The sequence below is a fragment of the Saccopteryx leptura genome, chromosome 2 (assembly GCF_036850995.1).
Source record: "Saccopteryx leptura isolate mSacLep1 chromosome 2, mSacLep1_pri_phased_curated, whole genome shotgun sequence".
Lineage (NCBI taxonomy): Eukaryota > Metazoa > Chordata > Mammalia > Chiroptera > Emballonuridae > Saccopteryx > Saccopteryx leptura.
Genome location: NC_089504.1, coordinates 18,850,089 through 18,871,367, shown reverse-complemented (window position 1 = coordinate 18,871,367; position 21,279 = coordinate 18,850,089). Strand labels below are relative to the sequence as shown.

The following is a 21,279-nucleotide window of genomic DNA, read 5'->3' as shown; positions in this document are numbered from 1 at the left end:
ACTCCTCAAGCATAGGAGATAAAGCTCTTCACGTGTCAGAGGACGAAGTCAATGTCACGTGTCAGAGGATGAAGTCAATGTTACGACGTGCTATTGGGTATATTTCAGATCCGCCTCCAGATACAACAACCGAACCTGAAGATACACTTTCCAATCAATGCTTAATGTGTCAAAATCAGGGAAAGGGAAACCCTTCGCCGTTCTCTCCCACATTAAGACATCAACTTCTAGCATTTATGCAGATGCTGTCTGAGGGAACGCTATGCGAGGCGGTCGATCTCCGGGGAAAGTGCCCCATCATTTGTGGGTCCAGGAAGGAGCAGCGTATCCAGAATATCCAGGAAACACTTGCGGTCATTGCTGAAAACCCATAATTGTGATTTGGGATTTTCTAATTTAGCACCAAGAATAAAAAAGGAAACTCGCTCCATGTGGAACCTGATCTCCAGTTCAGTCTCTGCATTTTCGAGCCAGAATACAGACGCCTTGGTCAAACCCTGCACACAATGTCATTCTCCTGGCTGAGCTAAAACTTTATTGTTCGTATTATTAATTTAAATAATATTCTTAACAACGGAAGATTTTTTAGGGCTTTTACCAAGAACGAGTATCCTGTGTAGACATTGAATACTAGTGAAGTTACCTAATAACTGTCAACGTGTTTTATAGAAACTGAATTCAGCTAATGAATGGTTTTCTAAGCACAAGCAAGCAAGTGAGCACCCCCCCTCCCCAAAAAAAAAACAAAACAAAACACAAAACACAAATAAAATGCATAGCTTTGAAGATAAGGAAAGATGGCATCTTCATTCATTGGAATTTTTAGGGATGACACAAGCCAATTCTCTCTCTCTCTCTCTCTCTCTCTCTCTCTGTGTGTGTGTGTGTGTAAGGGAATTTACAAAAACATACAGATAAACTCAACACTCAGTGTGGCCCCAGTGGATGACTATTATGACAATGATAATAATATTCATAAATATTAACTGGGCCTCCACTGTGCACAGGGTGCTGTGCTATATAATCACTTCCTTGGGTTCTTCCAACAACGATGTTGGATAGGTCCTATCACTATACTTTACCAAAGAGACACCGACACATGAAGATTACAGTGGTTTTTCTCAAGCTTGCAGACCCAGCCAGGTGCAGCAGAACCAAGATGTGCGCCCATCTGGACTCACCATTGCCCTGCTGTGTGTCCAACAACCAGACACCGTGCCAGGCGCTGGGGTGCTTGGATGACGAAGACTCTGTCAGTTCCTTGGGCATCTTCAAGCCTAGGATACAAGACTCTCAAGTAACAGGCAGAGGCAGACAGTTTGACAAGTGCTATGGTAGATGGAGCCTGGTGTCTCTGGTCACAGAGAAGATGGCTACCCGCTCCAGCCTGGGAGGTCAAAGAAGGTTTTCAGGACCTCTCTATCTAATGATAGATCTTTCATGCCTAGAAGATATTTGTGGTGACCCTAATTTTATGCTGAAACCAATAGAACATACTGTTTGGGTGGTGAGGGAAGGCGGGTTAGAAGTATTCTTTGTGGCTTAGGGAACCCAGCCCAGATTAAAAAAAAAAAAAAAGAGTAAGACTCTCTCCCCAGATAACCCATGAAATAGCTAAGAAGCACAAGGCCATCACCAGCTTCCATCGTGCAAGACTCACTGGCAGAGATCAGAAGAGCGGCCCGGCTTGGAATTTGGACTTCTTTGCTCATGGGTGTACAGACAGGAGACCTTTGGTGGCTCTTCAGAGACCAGTGGAGTGTCCTAGCCATCTTAAGGATTGATTGCAAGGCACCATCCTGCTACTCTGACACCTCTTAAAAGCAACAAACATTTCACAGTGTTAATTGTCTGGTTGAAAGGAAAAGTCTGAGGCCTCTTCCGTGCTATGACAGGTCCCAGCTGGTCTCTGGGGAAGGAGGGACAGCTGTCACACACTCTGCAGAGACCTCCCAGGATAGAGTGCTCAGGGAATGGTGATTCCCTGTGGCATCTACTAGGTGCCACACTGTGCCAGTCACTTGAAGTAACATTCCATTCTCGCCCACATCCTAAAGAGAAGGAATCATTCTCTCCACTTTAATCTGTGAGGAAACGAAGAATCAGCATCTAGAATAGAGGACCCTCTCTGTGATGATGGACATGTATTCTGTGCTGTCCAACACAGTGGTCACTGGCTGCATCCATCCAGCTGCTAAGGACTTGAACTGTGGCTACTGTGGTTGAGCCATGGAATTTTACATTAGTTTTCATTTTACTGGATTTAAACTGTCAAAGATAAAAAGATCATGGAGAAATCAAGTGACTTGTGTGGAGATCACCTGTTTGGAACAGGGGGATCAAAACATGGGGATGAAGACTTTTTTCCCTTCCTTTTCCAAGTGAGAGGAGGGGAGATAAAGAAACAGACCCCTGCCTGCACCCAACTGGGATCCACTCAGCAACCCCCATCTGGGGCCAATGCTCTGCCCATCTGGGGCTGCTCACAACTGAATTATTTTTAGCACCTGAGGCGGAGGCTCCACGGAGCCATCCTCAGCACCCAGGACCAATACGCTTGAATCAACCGAGCCATGGCTGCAGGAGAGGAAGAGAGAGAGAGGGAGAGCAAGGAGGGGAAGAGGGAAGAGTGGAGAAGCAGATGGTCACTTCTCCTGTGTGCCCTGACCAGGAATCGAACCCAGGACTTCCACATGCCAGGCCGACACTCTACCACTAAGCCAACCAGCCAGGGCCAAAAGAAGACCTTTTTGTTTAAATGCAGCAATCTGTCAATCTTTCTGTTATTTTCCCCCCTTTTCTTCTATGAGGTCCAATTCAGGGAGCATTGCTCACTTTCTTTCCATCCTAGCTATTGCAGAATCATCCTTCAGCGATGAAAATAATTCCTAAAAATCAGAAAGAGAAGGCATTTGATTTCCAGAGGCCTAGGCATTCTTGACCCCAGGAAATGACGCACCCCGTGGAGAAGGCAAATCCTTCTGAGACAAGGAAGACCAAACTGGGGCAGGCACATGGGGGAAAAAAAAACTTGGACCTTCAAGGGAGTTGGGAAAGTAGAGAGCGAGTCAAAATAGGGCATAGCGAAGACCTGCATTTATAGTCTAGAAACTCCAAAATGTTAGTTAAATCTGCCGTTTTAAAATGTCAGGGACATATCCCAGGCACACAGTGGCAAGGTCTGCTCCTGCACGTGTCATTCGATCATCCAGTTCTTACTCCTGCCTGACTTGCTAACCTACCTAACAATTGCTGTTTGAAGCAGCAATTCTATTTGTCATTGAAAGCAAACACACAACAACAAAGAAGGCCAATGTCACAGGATTCTGCAGATTTACACCCTGCCGGCATCTCACTTGGATGGTGAAGAAACAGACTGCGTGGGGAAAGGGACTTGTCTGAGGCTTCGTGGAAAGTTCGGGCCCGGGAGGGACGGCTTCGTGTCTACCTGTGGCTTCTAAGCTGATGTGATCCCTTTCCCTTCTCTATCTCTTCCTCAGAAGCCAAGGCGAAGAATGCGACGACATGAACAAGATCAATGGCGACGGCTGCTCCCTCTTCTGCCGACAGGAGGTTTCCTTCAACTGCATTGGTAAGTCCTTGTCATGTCCCTGGGCCAGGCCGGAGAAGTGACCAGCCAGAAATCGGTGCCCAATCACCATAACAGCAATCGTGATGACTAAATGATGATTCGGTCCTTTATATAAATATTTCCGGTATGCACCGAGTGCCTCCTATGGGCCAGGCAGCCTGTCAGGCACCAGGGAATACAGCAATGGAAACAGATGGCAGATGTACCCTCGCCCTCCATAGCTCCTGTTCTCATTGAGGACAATGAAGCCTGGTCACTAGTGGTTGATAGAACTTTGCCTTACACACATTTATTGCTCTTCTTCACACCAGCTGTCCAGACGGGTTATTAGTGTAGATTTTTAAGGCTTTTATTCTCACTTTAGAGATGAGAAAAGGCAAAAAAAGCCAGAGAGATTATAACGCTCACCCAGAGTTGCACAGGTTAGAAGCGATTCAAGACAGAACCAGGACTTGGACCTCATTTTGTCTGACGCTCAAGCGTGTGCTCCGTTCATTTTTGCTACACCGCCTCCGGTCAGGCTCTGGGGACTGTCCTGGACCCCTCTGCATGGCCACAACCCGGGGCAGTCTCTCTGCCCCAAGGCAGGGAAACTAGCAGACCAGCCTGTGTTTAGAGAGCAAACGGCCTCTTTCCCACCTTCCCTCTGCCTTCTCTCTGGCTGGTCTTGTTGTTTTAGCCCCACTTGGGAGGCCCTGGGCAGCCGGGGCTGGTAAACAGACAGGGGTTGGGGGGCAGGGATGGAATTTTGAGCTGGCTCAGATGAGATCATACTTCCTTTAAGATGCAAATCGATACCTGAAGATCAAAGGTCCCCCGGCTAATCCCCTGGGCTGGAGGTGAAAACTAATCACAAATTATTTGCAAGTACAAAAGACAGAGGTGCTCTATCTGAAGAGGGAAGGGGCAGCTTCGGAGGGAAGGAAAACATTGCTGGGAAGATTTCTCCCTGAAAGGCAATTTTCTGGGACTAAAGGGGAGGAAATGTCAGGGGTCCTCACAGGCGCAGTGCCTGACAGGGGCGCCTTCAGGCTGAGTCCCAGTGAATTGTGAGCTCCCTGAGGTCGTTCCCACGTATTACTTACCTTTGATTCCGTTCTCAGCACACATTTATTGAGCACCTACTGTCTCCTTGGCACCACGTCGGGTCAGGTCTGAGCAAGAGAGTAGAGGTCTTCCACTGCTGCTTGTGGGTAGAAGGAAAGGAAGATGTGGAGGGAGGGAGGACAGGACGATTTCTAGAAGGCCCTGGGTTTCTAAATGGCAGAAGGTGGTTTGTTTTGTTTTGTTTTTCCTCTCTTCCATTGATTTCAGTATGGATGGTACATAATAAAGGCTTGGTAGTAGCCTAGTGGCCGGGTGGGAAGAGTCTGGGCTGAAATCAAGCACACCACGCTCCGCAGCGCAGCCTCCCTTTCTGCCTTGTCGGTTGTGCTTTCTTGCTACAACAGAGCTGAGTGAGTGGCTACGACAGAATCCTAGAGGCCAAAGAGTGTCCGACCCTTTACAGACCATCTTTGCTGACCCCTGGCCTATGGATTTGGAGTCTTTGATGCTCTTGGGGGTTGGAGCCTGGCAGAGAGGAAATGAAAATTATGACACGGGTTCATCAATTTCTTGGCAAAAGAATGGGATTTGGAGCATAGAATGGTGGAGGCTGGAGACTCTGTTAGAAATAGCACCGGACAGTGAAGCCAGCCTCGGTTTGCCTTACCTCCTTGGGCCTCGCTTCCCCGCCTACACTTCGGCCAGAACCACTGGTGTGGACTAGATCAATGTTTTGCAAATGAAGTTACCTGAAATTCTTCAGAGGAAAGGAGGGAAGATGAGGTAGTTAGCAAGAGAATGAGACTTGGACCCTCGTAGATCCATTTTATACACTGTCATTCTCTACTAGATTCCGTATGTTCTGCTGCTGCGGATCGTGCTTATTGAACACCTATTATATAGAAAGCATATTTAAAAGCTCTTGTTCTCCTAACAACTCTTTCATTGTCCTGCTTTTATACAAGAGGAAGTTGAGGCACGGAGAGGTGAGCTAAAGAGAGGCCGTGAAGTGGTAGAGCCAAGCACTCACTCACTCCCAGAGAGCTCGACTCCAGAGCTCGCTGCGGTCAAGTGCTTGAAAAAAGATAGCTCTCGGTCTTGTGGGGCTTCCGGGATGAATGAGGAACATATTGCTATGGAACAATTCATGGAACGAATTAATGGAATGGCAAACAAGCCTGTCAGTGGTGTGGACGGCGTCCAGAGAAGGTTCTCTGTTACCTCTGTATGTTGAGTGTGACTTGTGCCAAAGGAGGGACCTCAGCCACGCGCCCCACCCTCACCCTTTACAAGTCCATTATAGACCCTCACAGAGGCACAGGGCATTCCAGGAAGGAAGGAGTCTCACCAGAGATCCCAGCTCCCGGGAACTACATTCCAAGGGCAAACTCCATGGCTTTCGGTCTCAGAAACCATCTTCCTCTAACAAAAACAGCTGAAGGATAGACATGAATCTTTGGTTCCCCAGAGATCCAGCTTTAGTGAGTCAGTGAAATGGGGCTGGAGTGTGGGAGGCTTTGCCGAGGTGGGCGCTGTTCTCAACATTGTATTTGTCAAGACAGTGGTCACTCTAGTGGCCAAGAGAACAGCCTGGAGTGAGACTGACTTGGATACTTACTATTTGAATTCCTGCCCTAGATTTAGAAGCGAACTCTCCTAGTTATAATAAGCATGAGGCAGAGCCTAACCCCCATGATGCAAGTTGAAAATCCAAGCATCCCCTTCTCCCAGTCCCCCTGTAGCTGAGTGTGGGCACAAGACATGCACTCTCCCCCTGAACCTGATCCAGACACACCAACCCAAGACTGTTATTCAGAAGACATAGGGACCCTGCAAAAAGCATTTTGATAAAGATGGTTGGAGTGGGCACAACCCATGCATCTTCAAAGTACCAATGACAGCATCTAGCAGTAGTGTGAAGGGTTCTTTGTGTATTAACAGCTCCGAGATGTCTTCACAGGTAAGTCATCAGACCTAATCTTGAACTTGGAATTGGGCTTCCGAGCATGCAAGCCTGGCTCTCTAGCCTTCCCAGAGAGTCTTCTTCCATAAGTATCCAATGTTCTTGGAATAGAGTTTGTTTGTTTGCTTGTTTTGCTTAAGTTAGCCAGAGTTGGTTTCTGTTGATTGTCACTTAGAATCCTGACTGAAAATTGTTGTCATAAGATACTATGAGGTTTAGCCCCATTCTTAGCAAGTTGGATATGCTTGATGCATATTCACTGTTACTGTGCTTGGTTTGCTGGTGTGTTGGGGTGTAGGTATGTGTGTGGTGTGTGTGAGAGGGGGGTGAATATGATAGTAGCAGTGAATGCCGTTATGGATACCCACTGGGTGGTGCACCTGGGTCCTGCACCTTTGTGTGATGGGAGCCTAAGTGAGGTCTCTAGTATCCAGGTGAAGGTTCTGAGACTTCCAGTGACATCTTGTCCAAGGTCTCACAGCTCGTAGAGTGTGATCCTCTTCCCGGATCAAGTGTAGAGCCCTTGCTTTTGTACTCTGCCTCCCTGTCTGAATGACTTCCCTCCCTCCCTCCCTTCCTTCTTTTCCTCCCTTCTTCCCTCCCTCCCCCCCTCCCTCCCTCCTTCCCTCCCTCCCTCCTTCTCTCCCTCCTTCCCTTCCTTCCCCTTTTTTTTTGTCACTGACCACTTAATAGGACTAATGTTTTCCCTGGGTTTGGTACCCCCCAGTGTGAGGGGGTGACAGATTTATGGTGGCATTTCCATTCGCTTTTCAGAAGCCCACACATCCGGAAGTATTCCCAAGATGCCAATATGTTATTATGCAGCACACTGGGACTTCCTTTCTCCACTTTCCCACCCCTAATACCCTGTCCCCCCTTGCAGATAACAAGCTGCTTGTTAAACGGGAACACCACCCACAAGACCTCTTAGGCAATGCATGCTATATCCCTGGCAATGTGGAAATTATCTTGTCTTCCTCACCCCCCCCCCACTTTTTTAATATAACATACCCCAGGCCTTAGGTTCCAGTTCACAACTGTGGTATCTGTGAAATGATAGCACGCACCCCCCCCCCCCCCCAGCAGGCACTGGCTGGAGGCATTGTTCCGCAGGCTGGGAAGTCTGTTTCTAAAGCACTGAGTCATACGCTACAGACAGGCTGCTGATAACAGTGAAGGAGGGAAGGCAAATGGGCAAATTAGTCAGACAGAGGGGAAGCATCACCCAGAGGGGGTAGTTCCTCTTAGTAATAGATCTCGAGCTGCGCTGGAAACGCGCTGCCTTCTGCGGTGGCATTTAGTCTGGGACAGGAGGTGTGCCGGTGCAGGAGCCCTCGGGCTCTGTTCCCGGCTGCCGTCCTGCCCTGTGTCCTTCAGGATAGCTGGGTCCAGTCCCCTGGGAGACTCAGGAGCTTGGGGAGCGCTTGAGCATCTCAGAGCCTCCATTTCTGCCTTTGTGAAGTGGGAGCGAGGGGGCTGAGGGCTCTCCGGCTTCTTTTCCCCTCGGACGCAGAGGCCCTTGATTTGTCCAACACCCATTTTAAAGGCTTGGGGGTGGGGTCCACCTTCTGCTTGATGCTGATACAACATTAAGAAAAGACAGAGAAGGACCCTCACGTTGTCTGGTCTTTCGCAGACATACGCATTCCCTGTGCATCCATCCCTGTTTCTCGCTCCCTCCCTTCTCCCTGCCCTGAGCATTACTGTGTCTCTGGTCCCCACAGAGCGTCTCCAGCCCTGTCCGACAGCCAGGGCCAATAACTCAATTATCTGTGAGGCAGATAAGAGGGAGGAGGAGGGATCAATCTGCCTCCCCAGCAGTCACTGGGAGGGTGAGGGTCACCCAGCCTCGTGGCCCCTCTGTCAGGCCGCCCTGGCCTGCGCTGAGCCAAGGGCAGAGAGGAAAACAAGGAGATGAATCGCCATGCCTTCCTGGTGGATGTTCTGTTGAGGCTTTACAACAACAATTAATAAGAAGGGAAACAGCATCGGGGGGGGGGGGGGAGAGGAAGAGAGGGCTCTGTTGGTTATTATTATTTATCTTTCTGACAATGTGAAATCTTAACAGATGACCCACCTCTCATCTTACAAAAAAAAAAAAAAAAAAAAACAAGAAAAAATTAAAATAAAATAAAATGAAAATAAAAGTTCTCCTGGCTGCCGGTATTCCTTCAGCCCTCCTGTGGAAGGCAGAGTAACTTTCCCCAAAATGCCTTCTTGAAATACAGCTTCCCGTGGATGAAAGACAGGCCTTTCATAGTGTAGGCGCGGTGTTGGTGACGAAGGCGATCGCTGTGATACCTGCCAGCTAGGGGAGGTGGCATGGTGCACTCTGGCATGATAACCTGCAGGGTCATGATTAACGATGGATTAATGCAGATATGGGTATTCATCCATGTGGCTTCTGGCTAAAAGGCTTGGCCCAGACACTTTTCATTCGTGCCTCAGTTTTCTCATCAGTAAAATGGGTTAGTAGTAGTTCTTATCACAGTTGTTTGGAGAATGAAATGAAATTGTATAGGTAAAGCATTTTAAAACAGTGGCACCTGGTAAATGTTATAGAGGACTTTGCTATAGCTGCTATAAATAATGTCATTAATTAATACGTTGGATCAATCCTCCCAGAAACTCTATGAGATAAATAATATTATGATCCCAATTTCGTAAAGGGGAAGAACCTGAGCTTCAGAGAGGTTGTGAAACCAGCCCAAGGTCACACAGCTAGAAACAGCAGAGGTGGGATTCACAGTCCCTAGGCAGAGTCTGCACACTTGCATGAAGTTCTGTCACTTAGGAGGCACTCAACTGTATCAGCCTCTGTGCTAAGAATGTTTTTTCAAGTGATGGTATTTGTCCTCCCAGCAACTCCGTATGTTCAGAGTAATAACACCCATTTTGCTGGTGAGATTACGGAGGCACAGAGTGGTTAAGTGAACTGCCTTAAGTCACACAGCCGGCTGGGTCAGTGAAGGAGCCTTCACAACCCATCTGCCCACCTCTAAAGACCACGTCAATATCCAGAGGAGCCCCCCCACCAAAGCACTGAGAGCCTCTCTTTCGCCATTTCTGCTTCGGTGCCCCTTGCTCTCAGCAGGAAGCAAAAGTGAATGCACATGTCCTTCCTGTGCCTTTTTCATGAGTCATGAAAACGACAACTTCCAGTTATTATCACCCCATAAAACGTTCCGCGGCACAGAGCCCGTGCGCCCCGCCCCGACGGAAGGCCAGGCTGTGCTGTGGGCGCTGTTCTCGTTCCTCACAGCTCCCCCTGCTCTGACAGTAGCCATATTGTGTTTTAGCATGAAGGGGGGTGTGACACTGAACGGCGATGCGTTAGAGACAGGAGCTCAAAGGGTGGTGGCTATCCTGTGTCTCTGGGTTACTTCCTGGGTCACCTGGGGGACCTCCCGTCCGTCCTCTCTCTCTGAGTCTCAGTCTTCTCTTCTGAAAAAGATAATGTGGACGGAATGATAACACCTCGAGTTCTCTTTGGGGAAGGAGGGAGACGGGGTCTATAGAGCGCCGAGCGCAGGGCAGTGCGCGGCTGTCGGTGACCGCTCAGGGACGCGCGGCCATGCCGCGTCACCGGCCTTTTCCTCACTGCCCATCTTAACTGCCACCGGTCCCTCTCCGGCAAAAATGGTCCTAAAATTTGGTAGCACCTTATGTATGCAAAGTGACTGAGACCCCTTGATCCTGGTTTCCCCAACTCTAAAAAGATGGGGGTTGGGGGTGGGGGGGTGAGCTTGAGGAGGAGCTCCAGGGTGGGGGGGGGGGCCTTTTCCGGCTCTGACTTCTAGAATTTAAATCCCAGATCATTATTGTTTTTAAACTGCATTTTAAAAGAAATGAGGGCTTGGGGAGGAGAAAGGAATTCCTTTAACCCAGAGGGTCAAAGGGGGTCACGGAGAGGACAAAGGCCCAGGAAAAGGAGGCGATGGGGTGGAAGGCCGCCATGCGGGGCAGGACCAAAGATCCAAAGTCCTCTACCGGGAGGTCTGATGGATGCATTCAGACGCCCTCGAGTCAGCACCGGTTAGGATCAAGCCTGCCACCCCTCCTCTGACCACAGCTTGCCACCTCCTTTGGAAACCCGGGAGGCCTACCCCACAGAGAGGCCGGGCTGGAATGAAAAGAAACAGGACGGACCGCTGACGCCAGAAGGGGGCCATTCCAGCCTCAACCCAGGCCGCTTCCTGACTCTCAGGGAGGGGTCAGGCGCAGAAGGACCCGGGGCTTGCCAGAATTCGAGGAATCAGGGTCAGACTTTGATGTGTGCTTTTGAAAGGCAGCCCCAGTCCCAGGCAGGTGAATCTGGATAGCCAAGCACAAGGGCCCCTTTGTGGCATTTCAAAGTGACCAGCAACCTGCCAGCACGCGCGCGTGCCCTGCCGGGCCTGCCTCCGTGCACCCCTGCAGTCGTGACCTCGGGCACCGGAGAGGGGAGAGGCTTGGAGGCCAGATGGCGGGGCCTGTTCCTAGCTCCTGGCTCTCTGCTGGTTCTTGGGGACCAGGTTGAGTTTGAAGAAACATTTAATATTCATGACTGTGATCTCCACTCGAAGGGCATGCCCTGAGGGAAATTGAAATATTAAGCAAGGAAGGTATATAGACCTAATTGTATCCTCTTTTCTTTTTGGAAAGAAGTAATGTGCTTAAAATAAGATGACAGTGCACAGTCAGGATGGGGTGAAAACCCCACTGCCCTGGCCAGCAGAATAAATCGGCTTCCTGCTCGAAGTATATCATCGGGACCAGACCGGAAGATGGTGCAAATTGGCTGCTGGGTCACATCAAGTCATCCATTCACACGTTTATTGACACCTGCTATGTGCCGAGCCCTGTGCTAGCTTCAGGGAAAACAAGCAGTGAGCAAGAAAGGCCGGGGAGGGGGCAGGGAAGCAGGGAAATGACACTAGTGATTATCTAGAAGTCATTGTTGAGAACGCCAGTGCCAGTGAGTGGGAATGCTCGGAGGTATATCAGCAAAGACCCTCCTTAGCCCCGTGGGGTCAGGAGAGGCCTCTTTGAAGATACAACAACATCTAACCTGGATGTGAAAGCAGAATGGCAAGTGGACACTTTAGGGAGAAGGGGAGCTGGGCGACAGAGTGTGGACTGCAAAGCGTTCAGACCATGAAACGCTCCGGGCAGGAAAGGGCTTTGGAAGAGGTTTGAGAAAGTCAGCGTGGCTGGCTGTAGTGAAGGGGGAGAGAGGAGCAGGGGGTTGCAAGCTCTAACCCTTCAGGTCCTTGAAGGCCTCCCTGAGGCCGTGGTGGACAGCATGGAAGGAGGAGGTGACACCGACATGTGTGTGTGTTCTGCGCTCAGTGCCAAGCCCTGCGCCGGGCGCGGGAGGCCAGTGCCCGTGTGCACCAGGGATCAGAAAGGCTACAGTCGAGGCCAAACCCAACCTGCTGCCTGTCAGGGTCGATCAGGTTGGATTGAAACAGAACTCTACTCCTTGAGGTAAAATATTTGCCACTGCAAAGACGGAGGTGCGTCGTTTCAACAGAGAGCTCGAGTGGCCCCTGAGAAGCCAGAATATTTACCGTTTGGGCCTGTACAGAATATATGGCTCACCAACTGCTGGCGATGGTGCACGAGTGTCTAGGTGGGTGAAGGAATGCCCAGGTAGGTGCAACCAAGGCCGATGAGAGAGAGAGAGAGAGAGACAGAGAGAGAGAGAGAGAGATGTGAGGACAGCACCACCCGATCTGGCTCCTGGGCCTGGAGCAGCGTAGCTGGGACGGTGTCAACGCCCCACCCTCTGCGTCCACCCATCAGGTCTCCACACCCATGAGGGCAGAAGTCATCTTCCACCTCTGTGTCCCCAGCACCCAGCTCAAGCCAGTCACTGCCTGGTGGACTAGACACTGGGCACGGTGAGACAGGGAAGACCGGCCAGAGGAGGCCAAGCAGCTCACGCCGAGAGCCCGGGCCAGCACCCTGGGCCCTCCCTGGGCCAGCACCCTGGGCCCTCCCTGGGCCAGCACCCTGGGCCAGCAGCACCCTGGGCCAGCACCCTGGGCCAGCACCCTGGGCCAGCACCCTGGGCCAGCAGCACCCTGGGCCAGCACCCTGGGCCAGCAGCACCCTGGGCCAGCACCCTGGGCCAGCACCCTGGGCCAGCACCCTGGGCCAGCAGCACCCTGGGCCAGCAGCACCCTGGGCCAGCACCCTGGGCCAGCACCCTGGGCCAGCACCCTGGGCCAGCACCCTGGGCCCTCCCTGGGCCAGTACCCTGGGCCAGCACCCTGGGCCAGCACCCTGGGCCAGCACCCTGGGCCAGCACCCTGGGCCCTCCCTGGGCCAGTACCCTGGGCCAGCACCCTGGGCCCTCCCTGGGCCAGCACCCTGGGCCCTCCCTGGGCCAGCACCCTGGGCCCTCCCTGGGCCAGCACCCTGGGCCAGCACCCTGGGCCCTCCCTGGGCCAGCACCCTGGGCCAGCACCCTGGGCCCTCCCTGGGCCAGCACCCTGGGCCCTCCCTGGGCCAGCACCCTGGGCCCTCCCTGGGCCAGTACCCTGGGCCAGCACCCTGGGCCCTCCCTGGGCCAGCACCCTGGGCCAGCACCCTGGGCCCTCCCTGGGCCAGCACCCTGGGCCCTCCCTGGGCCAGTACCCTGGGCCAGCACCCTGGGCCAGCAGCACCCTGGGCCAGCACCCTGTCCCAGCACCCTGGGCCAGCCCCCTGGACCCTCCCTGGGCGGGGGGAGGAAGTGTGTTCACATGTACAGAGACCCTCCTGCCTCGGCGCCTTTCAGACCCCCAGCGCCCCCGGCAACCTGGCAGTAGTAGTATCACCACTTTCCAGGTGACACAACGGAGCCCCCACATGTTTGAGTGACTCGTGAGAAAGTGGCCTCCACTCAGTCAATGTTTACTAAGCTGGGAAACCACCTCGCGAGGAGACAAACCTTTGGGGACTGCCACATCCCACGCTGGGCCCACAGCCACTGAACTCTCCTCTCTTGATCCTCACGAGGCTGCAGGAAGGTGGGGATCATCACCCGTGTTTTGCACAAGGAGACGCCGAGCTCAAACAGAGGGAATGTCTTGTTCGAACAGGCTAGGATGACGTGGCAGAGCTGGAATCCGAACCACGGTCGGCCCGACTCCAAAACTGGGGGAGCCGGTGTCCTCCTCCAACATGACCAGACCTTCAGAACACGGGGGGATGAGGTCCTTCCATAGATGTCCACCCCCGTTCCCATCTCGTCATCCCGAACAATGGTCAGAACGCTAACAATAGCTTGTGATTCATTTAATCCTTTTATTTCCTATTATTAACTCCTTTGAATAATTGCGTTGACCCGAGGAGGTAGTTTTATAATATTATGACAGCTTTATAGATAGGGGGAAAAGCACAGAGACGTTCAGAAATTTACTCAAGGTTTCCAGTAAAGGATGCCGGCCCTGGACGTCTGGCCCTTAAGCCCTCGGGATGAACTCCTAGTTTCTGCTACCTCTCGATCATTAAGGTTATCTAATTTTATTACTGTAATTTTTTTTTTTTTTTTAAAGTGTGCTCTCCAGAGCGGAACAGCCTCCCCGCACACAGATCACGAGAAGGGGAGACCACAGGCTGTGTCAGAGGCGTCTGCGCATCGCAGAAAGATCCAGGGGTCTCTTTAAGAAACACCGTCTGAAAGTGTTTGTTTTTCAGATCATTAACTACTTAACAGAGGGAGAAACTAAAGGCGACTTTCTCTTGGCGGCTACTGATTAAATACCAAGGGGAAATTAAGATAAAGCAAATCTGAAATTATAATAACTTTTTGTTTTAAGGGTTTTCGGTTTTAATGTGGCGGGCAGAAACAGAGCAGTCTGCGGCCCTGCCGCCCGGCGCCGCGCGGGTCGCATCCTCTGACCCGATCCTCGGACCCCCCGGGGAGGACGGGGTCCTGGGAAGGTAGCTGAGGCCGGCCTCCCGGGAGCTTTCGCCTGAATGAAGCACCTGCTGCCTATGGAGCTCGGTGCTCGGCGGGATGCCGATGGGAGTGACCAGCGGGAGCAGAAGAAGTCCTTCCCTGGAGGACCTCAGAGGACAGGGGTCACTACGGCTAGGCGGGACATGGTGTGAGGGGACACCAGGATGGTGGGACAGCCCCTGGTGGCGGGTGGCTGAGTCTGTGGGAGCTTCCTCGACAACTGGGCTCAGTCAGCCAAGGGCAGCGTTCCGCGGCTCGGAAGGTCCAGGATGGCCCGACAGGCCAGGGGCCAGTGTCTTAATATCGGCCTCCCCCGGGAGGGTGCTCTGCACGGCCCACCAACTGCTCTCGGCAAACTGACCTGAAGAGACATCACTGTGATGTTTGCCTTTCAACACCAGTCAGAAACCCGGCCCGAATTATCCATAAGCTGGAACTAAACTCTTCAATCGCCGGTGGCCGGACTGTCAGAGGTCCTGGCTGGCACTGGTCCCTCAGTGCAGGCCTCCAAGTCGACATGTTAACTTGAGTGCAGCCCCCTTACCAATGAGAGAGCTGCACCGGAGTCTGAAGGACCTCGACGTGACCATTTCCCTGCGTCCCTCTTGCCGGGAGAACTCCTAAACGGCAACAGTGAGAGAAGCCCATGAACCAGACCCAGAAGTTCAGGGATACTCAGGCGTGGTCCCCTGAGCACCTCTTTTCCATCTGAGAAAGGGGAGTGATGCTCTGTACTTCACAGGATAGCTATGATCGAGTCTCGCATTCGTTTATGAATTTATCCATCGCATGTTTAATGACTGCCTTTCATGTATCACCGAGGGTGCCAGATCGGTTGTGCTTGGGACAGTCCCTGTCCTTTCAGAGAGGGACCAATAAATATGGACTTAATAGCTATTAAAAAGAACGATCCGGTAGAGAACTCCCTGTCCCGGCAAGAGAACAAGCAGAAAGCTACGAATCATTCAGGAAGCCATAAAAGGCCTTCTAGCGAATAGCATGATTCAATAGACATATTTTAATATTTTTCCCCTTCACCTTAGCTGGCTCTTTTCTTGAAATTCTGAACTCCCGGGACCTCTGAAAGTCTCATCTCCTTCCGGTTCTCCTCTCCGTCCCTGGCCATCCCTACCCAGACCTTCTTTTGCCCGTCTTTAACTCTTTGCACTCTCCCAAGCTCCACAGCGGGCCCACATTCCATCTGACATTCTCTCCCTGAGCCAGTCATCGAAAACCAAAGACTCCAGAACCCCTGTCTGCAGCCTGGGTCTTTCTCAGGCCCTTGGACTTGTTCGTCTGGTTCCTCTATGGGTATGAGAATCAACGCGGGCAGTTCCTTTCTCCCCAGACCTGCTGTAACTCCTGTTTTTCTCAGTCTTGACTGGTGGCGTCACTAGCCAACCAGACATTTAGACGACAAGCTTGGGAAGCAGCATCCTTAACTCTTCCCTCTCTGTCATGTCCGGCTTCACTTAGAAAACGTTTCCCTCCCAAATTAGTCCCTCCTCTCTCTCTCTACTTTGACTCTTCTACCCGAGGCCCCTGCCCCCAACTCAGCTTCCACCTGGAATAGGGCACGAAACCTCCTCACAGGTCAGGGTTCCCGTCTTCGTCCGGTCCATCTACCTGTCCCCCAGTAGAGCCAGAGCAAGTTTCGTAAAATGCAAATGTCATTTTGCCCCTCTCCCTTTGAAAGCGTCAGGTGGTCCCCCGTTGCCCTTGAGATAAATCTAAATTCCTTGTTATGGCATCAAGACTGGTGTGGGTCTGACCTAGTCATGGGCACCTTATGCTTCAGAATCCTCTAGGCCAGTGGTCCCCAACCCCCCGGGCCGCGGACCGGTACCGGTCCATGGGCCATTTGGTACCGGTCCGCAGAGAAAGAATAAATAACTTACATTATTTCCGTTTTATTTATATTTAAGTCTGAACGATGTTTGTTTGTTCTTTTAAATGACCAGATTCACTCTGTTACGTCCATCTAAGACTCACTCTTGATGCTTGTCTCAATCACGTAATACATTTATCCATCCCACCCTAAAGGCCATTCCGTGAAAATATTTTCTGACATTAAACCGGTCCGTGACCCAAAAAAGGTTGGGGACCACTGCTCTAGGCTTTACAACTACTACCTTGCTTCCGGCCTCCTTTCATCTGCTCTTTGAGTTAGTTCCCCTGCCTGGGATGTATCCCTACCAATATCTCCTGCCCAGAGATTTAGCTCAGCTCTACCTCCCAAAGAAAGCCATTCAATTCTGGGTAAGGTTGAGTTCGGGATCTGGGTTGGGAGGGGGCCCCTCCTCTGTGCTCCCGCATCATCTTGTACCTCAGAGCAAAATCCTGTGCAGTCAATAATTTTCTCACCAGACTCTTAGCTCCTGGTGTACTGAGAACCAGTTGAATACATCTGATTCCCAGGGTTTAGTCTTGGACCCGGTAAACAGAAATTGTGGCTCAATAAATATAGACTATGAGTGAAGGAAGGACATCTTTCTAAAGGGATGTTTCTTAAGGAGAGCTTTAGGTTTTATTTCTCAGGCAACAAAGGGCAGCAGTTTTGTTGGTGTTTAGAGTCAGAGCAACCTCAGTGTGAACCACAGACAGACCTTCCACCCTCAGCTGTCATCTCGGGCAAGATGTCTCAGTCCTGGCAGGTCCAAGTGCGGGTTTCATGCTCAGGGTTTTGAGCCTGGTTGCTTCTGTTCAAATTCCAGTTCTGCCACAAAAGGGGTGGGGGCTACTTTCTTCTGATTTCACCCTCCCATTACAGAGAGATTGGCACGAATGGCTCCTTCTCCAGCTCGGTACTGACCATGGTCATAACTCTTTGAGGACGCCTGAAGACACAGAACAGTTGGACAACTTCAGAATAAGGGGACGGGTAAACCAGTGACGTTGGTGGTTACTTAAATCACCCCGCAACACTCTCTGATAACTCCAAATTGAGCTGCTTTCACAAAATGAAATCCTGGTCCCAGCCAGCTTCCGCCTGGGAACAGAGCCTAATTAACTAGGAGCTGGAAAGGAGGGCAGGTAGGCCACCCCCCAGGCAGAGAATTCAAAAGGAAGTGGATAACTGTGTAAATAACACTGCTTTAAGGGGCATTTAAGCCAATGCTCTTTGTTAAGGAAATTGATGGCTTTGTAAGTACTGCCTCTGAAGGGAGTACTTGAGTTGAAGGTTTCCGAGCCCCCTAGTCAACTCCCTAATGGACTGTGGGCCTGGAGGCTGGGCCCCGGCCTGTTCAATCACTTGCCAACAAAAACTCGGGACTCTACTTTTTAAAAAATGAAAAAAAAAAAAAAAAAAAAGGTTTCACTGAAACGTCAGTTATTGAGCCTGTGCAGTCTAACTGGCACAAGGTAGCAGAGACAGATTGCTTCCTTTAGGGAAAGGGGGACTCCTGACCCTTCACAGAATCTTTGTTCATACGAGACGTTTTCTGTGCAGCTTCTCATTTCATCCTCCCACCTTCTGGGAACAGAGTCATTACTGCCTCCTGAAGAGCCACCTGGGACTCGGAGACGAAACGGGCTGCTCAGTGACACCCAGCTTGTTTGTGGCGAGCGGGGATGTGGCTGCAGCTCCCTCAGGCCCCTGAGCCCCGAGGACCACAGAATTGCAGGGCGTCTTGGAGAGAATCAGATCAGCTGTCTCACTCAATCCCCCCCCCCCACCCCGGTACCCACATCCACGTAAAAGACATGAATTAGGCAGCATGAGTGAATAGAAGGGAGTGGATTTTGGAATCAAGCTGATCAGGAATTGCTTTTGGATCCATTAACCTCTTCAAACATCACCTTTCTTGTCTGTTCAATGGGGAGAATAACACCAGACACCTGGGGTTCTTCTAGGATTAAGTGGCATTACATATGTAAAAGCATCTGACACAGTGCCTGACACATACCACGTCATCCAATTATTCATTTAGCGGGTACGCTTATTACATGGCGGCTCCAATTTTAATTGGGGAATTAGATGATGCTGTGGGAAATCAGAGAGAGGGAGAACCGGTCTTTCTGGGGTGGACTGACAGAGAGATTGTCCAGAGGGGTGTCTGGTTCAAACTATGGGTAAAGGATGGATGGAGACTCATCTTCGGAAAGGTAGGGCTGGGCATGTGGGAGAAGCTTCTACAAGGGTGGGGAGGTGAGAAGGAAGAAGGGGCATTTGGGAAGTGGAAACAGTGTCAGCCCACCTGGAGCTGAGACGAGGGCATGTTAGAGAAAGCGAGAGCAGCCTGCAGAAGCAGGCGGGGGCCAGGTTACCACTTGTCAGTCATCAACAAGCTGCTCTCGGAAGATGTTGAATGAAAACCTCTCCTCTGCGGAGGCCCATTTCATTTTCAGGCCAACTGTCGTTTGTTAGAAGAGTTTTCTACTGTGTCCCGCTCTGAGTTTTTTCTTTTCTTGAAGTTAGGTATTGGCATCTATATGTGAACATTGCTAATCTGTGGTGCCTGTCTTGGGCCCCAGAGGTTATCAGGGGCTTAGGCTCAGTCTGCCCAGCCATCTTTAAGACCAGAGGAGGCTTCTCTATCCTCTCTTCTCTTCTGGCTTCTACAGCCAGTAATGCTATCTGCAGTCCCATGGTCTTGTTTGGGCAAACACCTTCTCCAGTGGTGGGAACTGATTTCAGAGTGCCCACTAACCCTTGAAACTTCTTTTTTTCTTTTTTTGGAGAGAGGAAGGGACAGAGAGAGAGAGAGAGAGAGAGACAGGAACATGGAGATGCTCCTGTATATGCCCTGACCGGGGAATCGAACTGGCAACCTCTGTGATCTGGAATGATGCTTCAACCAACTGAGCTATCTGGCCAGGGCTATTTTTTTTATTATTATTGATTTAAAAAAAAAAACAGAGAGAGGAAGGGAGAGAGAGGGGAGGGGAAAGGGAAGCATTCGTTTGTTGTTCCACTCAGTAGTACATTCTGTGGTTGCTTCCCGTGTGTGCCCTGCCCGGGGATCAAACCGCAATCCTGCCATTTTGGGACGACACTCTTAACTGACTGAGCTAACCAGCCAGGGCTGGAACTGTCAATAGTTATGCGTACCCTTATCATCTCTAATCAAAATGTAGTGGTTTTGATTGATTTCAAATGTTTCAAATGAACTCTTAAGATTTAAGAGCAATTTTTTTCCTCTTCTCCTTTCTTCCTTCTTTTTTTTTCCTTTCTCCATCCCTTCCTTCTTTCTTTCCTTCCTTCCCCTTTTTTCCTTATTGGGGGGGGGGAGAGAGAGAGAGAGAGAGATATGCACATTTTTCTGTAAGAACAAAATACAATTTAACAATACAAGTCAAACAGCTGATAAATGCAAATTAACATACAGTCCCTTCCAGGGACAGAAGAGTAGCCTATTCGTCAGGTAAGACAAGGAGAGCAACCTCACCCGTGCGCCATGCAGTCCTGCCCGCTGGTTGACTGCACTTCCACTCTTTAGAGCGCTGCTGCATGTCTCACCGACTAGGAGGTGGAAGACATTGTGGCTGGGGTGTCTCATCCTTTGGACTTATCTGAACCATGTGGCAGGAGGAAAGTCTTTGTGGCGGGCCACACTAATCAGGGCGCAGGGCGGGATGGACACAGTTTGACCCTGCAGTTTCTTACAGAGGATCTCTTCCAAGAGTCCACCACACCGCAGTCACCTCAGACACAACCAGCCACGCCAGGCAGGGGTAACCGGCTTGGTTTTCCTGTGGTACCCTGATTCATCCTCGATTCCTTGGCCACTGTGAACATAGCATCTGCTTGTGCAAAAGTCTCTCTCCCCTGGAATCTTGAGGATGTCTTAGCAGACGCACGGGCCGCTCGTTGTACTGAACTGAAGACTAGATACGCCCACGTGTACACACTTTTACTTGAAAGGCCCCGTTTTTCTTTATGCGCACAGGTGTGTATTTCTCACGGACTCAATTTCTGTCTGCCATTGCGTGTTTCCAACATTTATATAACGAGCCTGCTTTAGTCAAGCCAAACCCTTGGCCTGTACTAATGAACTGGGTGGCATTCAGCGAGTCACTTCCCCTTCCTGGGGCAGGAGGACTAGCTGGTTTCTAAAACCCTTGCAGCGCGCAGCCGCCATTGGTTCCTTCCTTCAGCCGTAGTTTCTGATTGTCCTCTGAGTCCTGGATCCGAAGTGCAATAGTGAGCAAAGCAGTCTCCCCGGCCGCTCTCCTGGGGTGCTATTCTGTTTTAGAAAGATTGCACTGATCTAATAAACGTTTGAAGAAGCAATAGAATGCGATGTGGAAATAAAATAGACTACTGGGGCAGGAGAAGAAACCGCAGTGAAAATAGTGTGGTTAGAAAAGATCTCGGCAGGCAGGTGACAGTCAGGCTGAGATTTAGGCAATGGCTTGAGAAAGCCCTTTGATGATCTGGGAGGTGAGCTCCAGATGATAGCAGTGATAAAAATATGCGAGAACAACAATATGTTTGAATGTGTTCCAGAATATCATTTTACTTAATCATTACAGCCACCTTCTAAAATGAGTTCAAAAAGTAACTCTGCCATATTTTTAAGAGACAGAAAGAGTGAAACCGAGAAGGATGGTCAGGACCAGTGAGAACCAGTGAGTCAGTTAGGGTCAGAGTGGAGCTTTGAATTTTGACTTTCTTGTCCCTCATTCCATCTCGTCTGTGCTTTTCAGAATGGCTTCGCCCTCTACCCTTCTCAGTCTTCATTTTGCTGATATGTTTTTCCATCTCCAGACTAAAATATAAAACAAAATAAATTTTAAATA

The 21,279-nt window shown here is 50.7% G+C and overlaps 1 protein-coding gene across 1 annotated transcript in view; it reads left to right on the top strand.

The window, feature by feature from the left end:
- PAPPA (pappalysin 1) overlaps positions 1–21,279 on the top strand; it is a 239,630-nt gene that overhangs the window by 113,221 nt on the left and 105,130 nt on the right. The window contains exon 9 of the mRNA XM_066367327.1: positions 3,501–3,592. Coding sequence (XP_066223424.1) covers positions 3,501–3,592 — 92 coding nt within the window. The remainder of the gene's footprint in view (positions 1–3,500; positions 3,593–21,279) is intronic.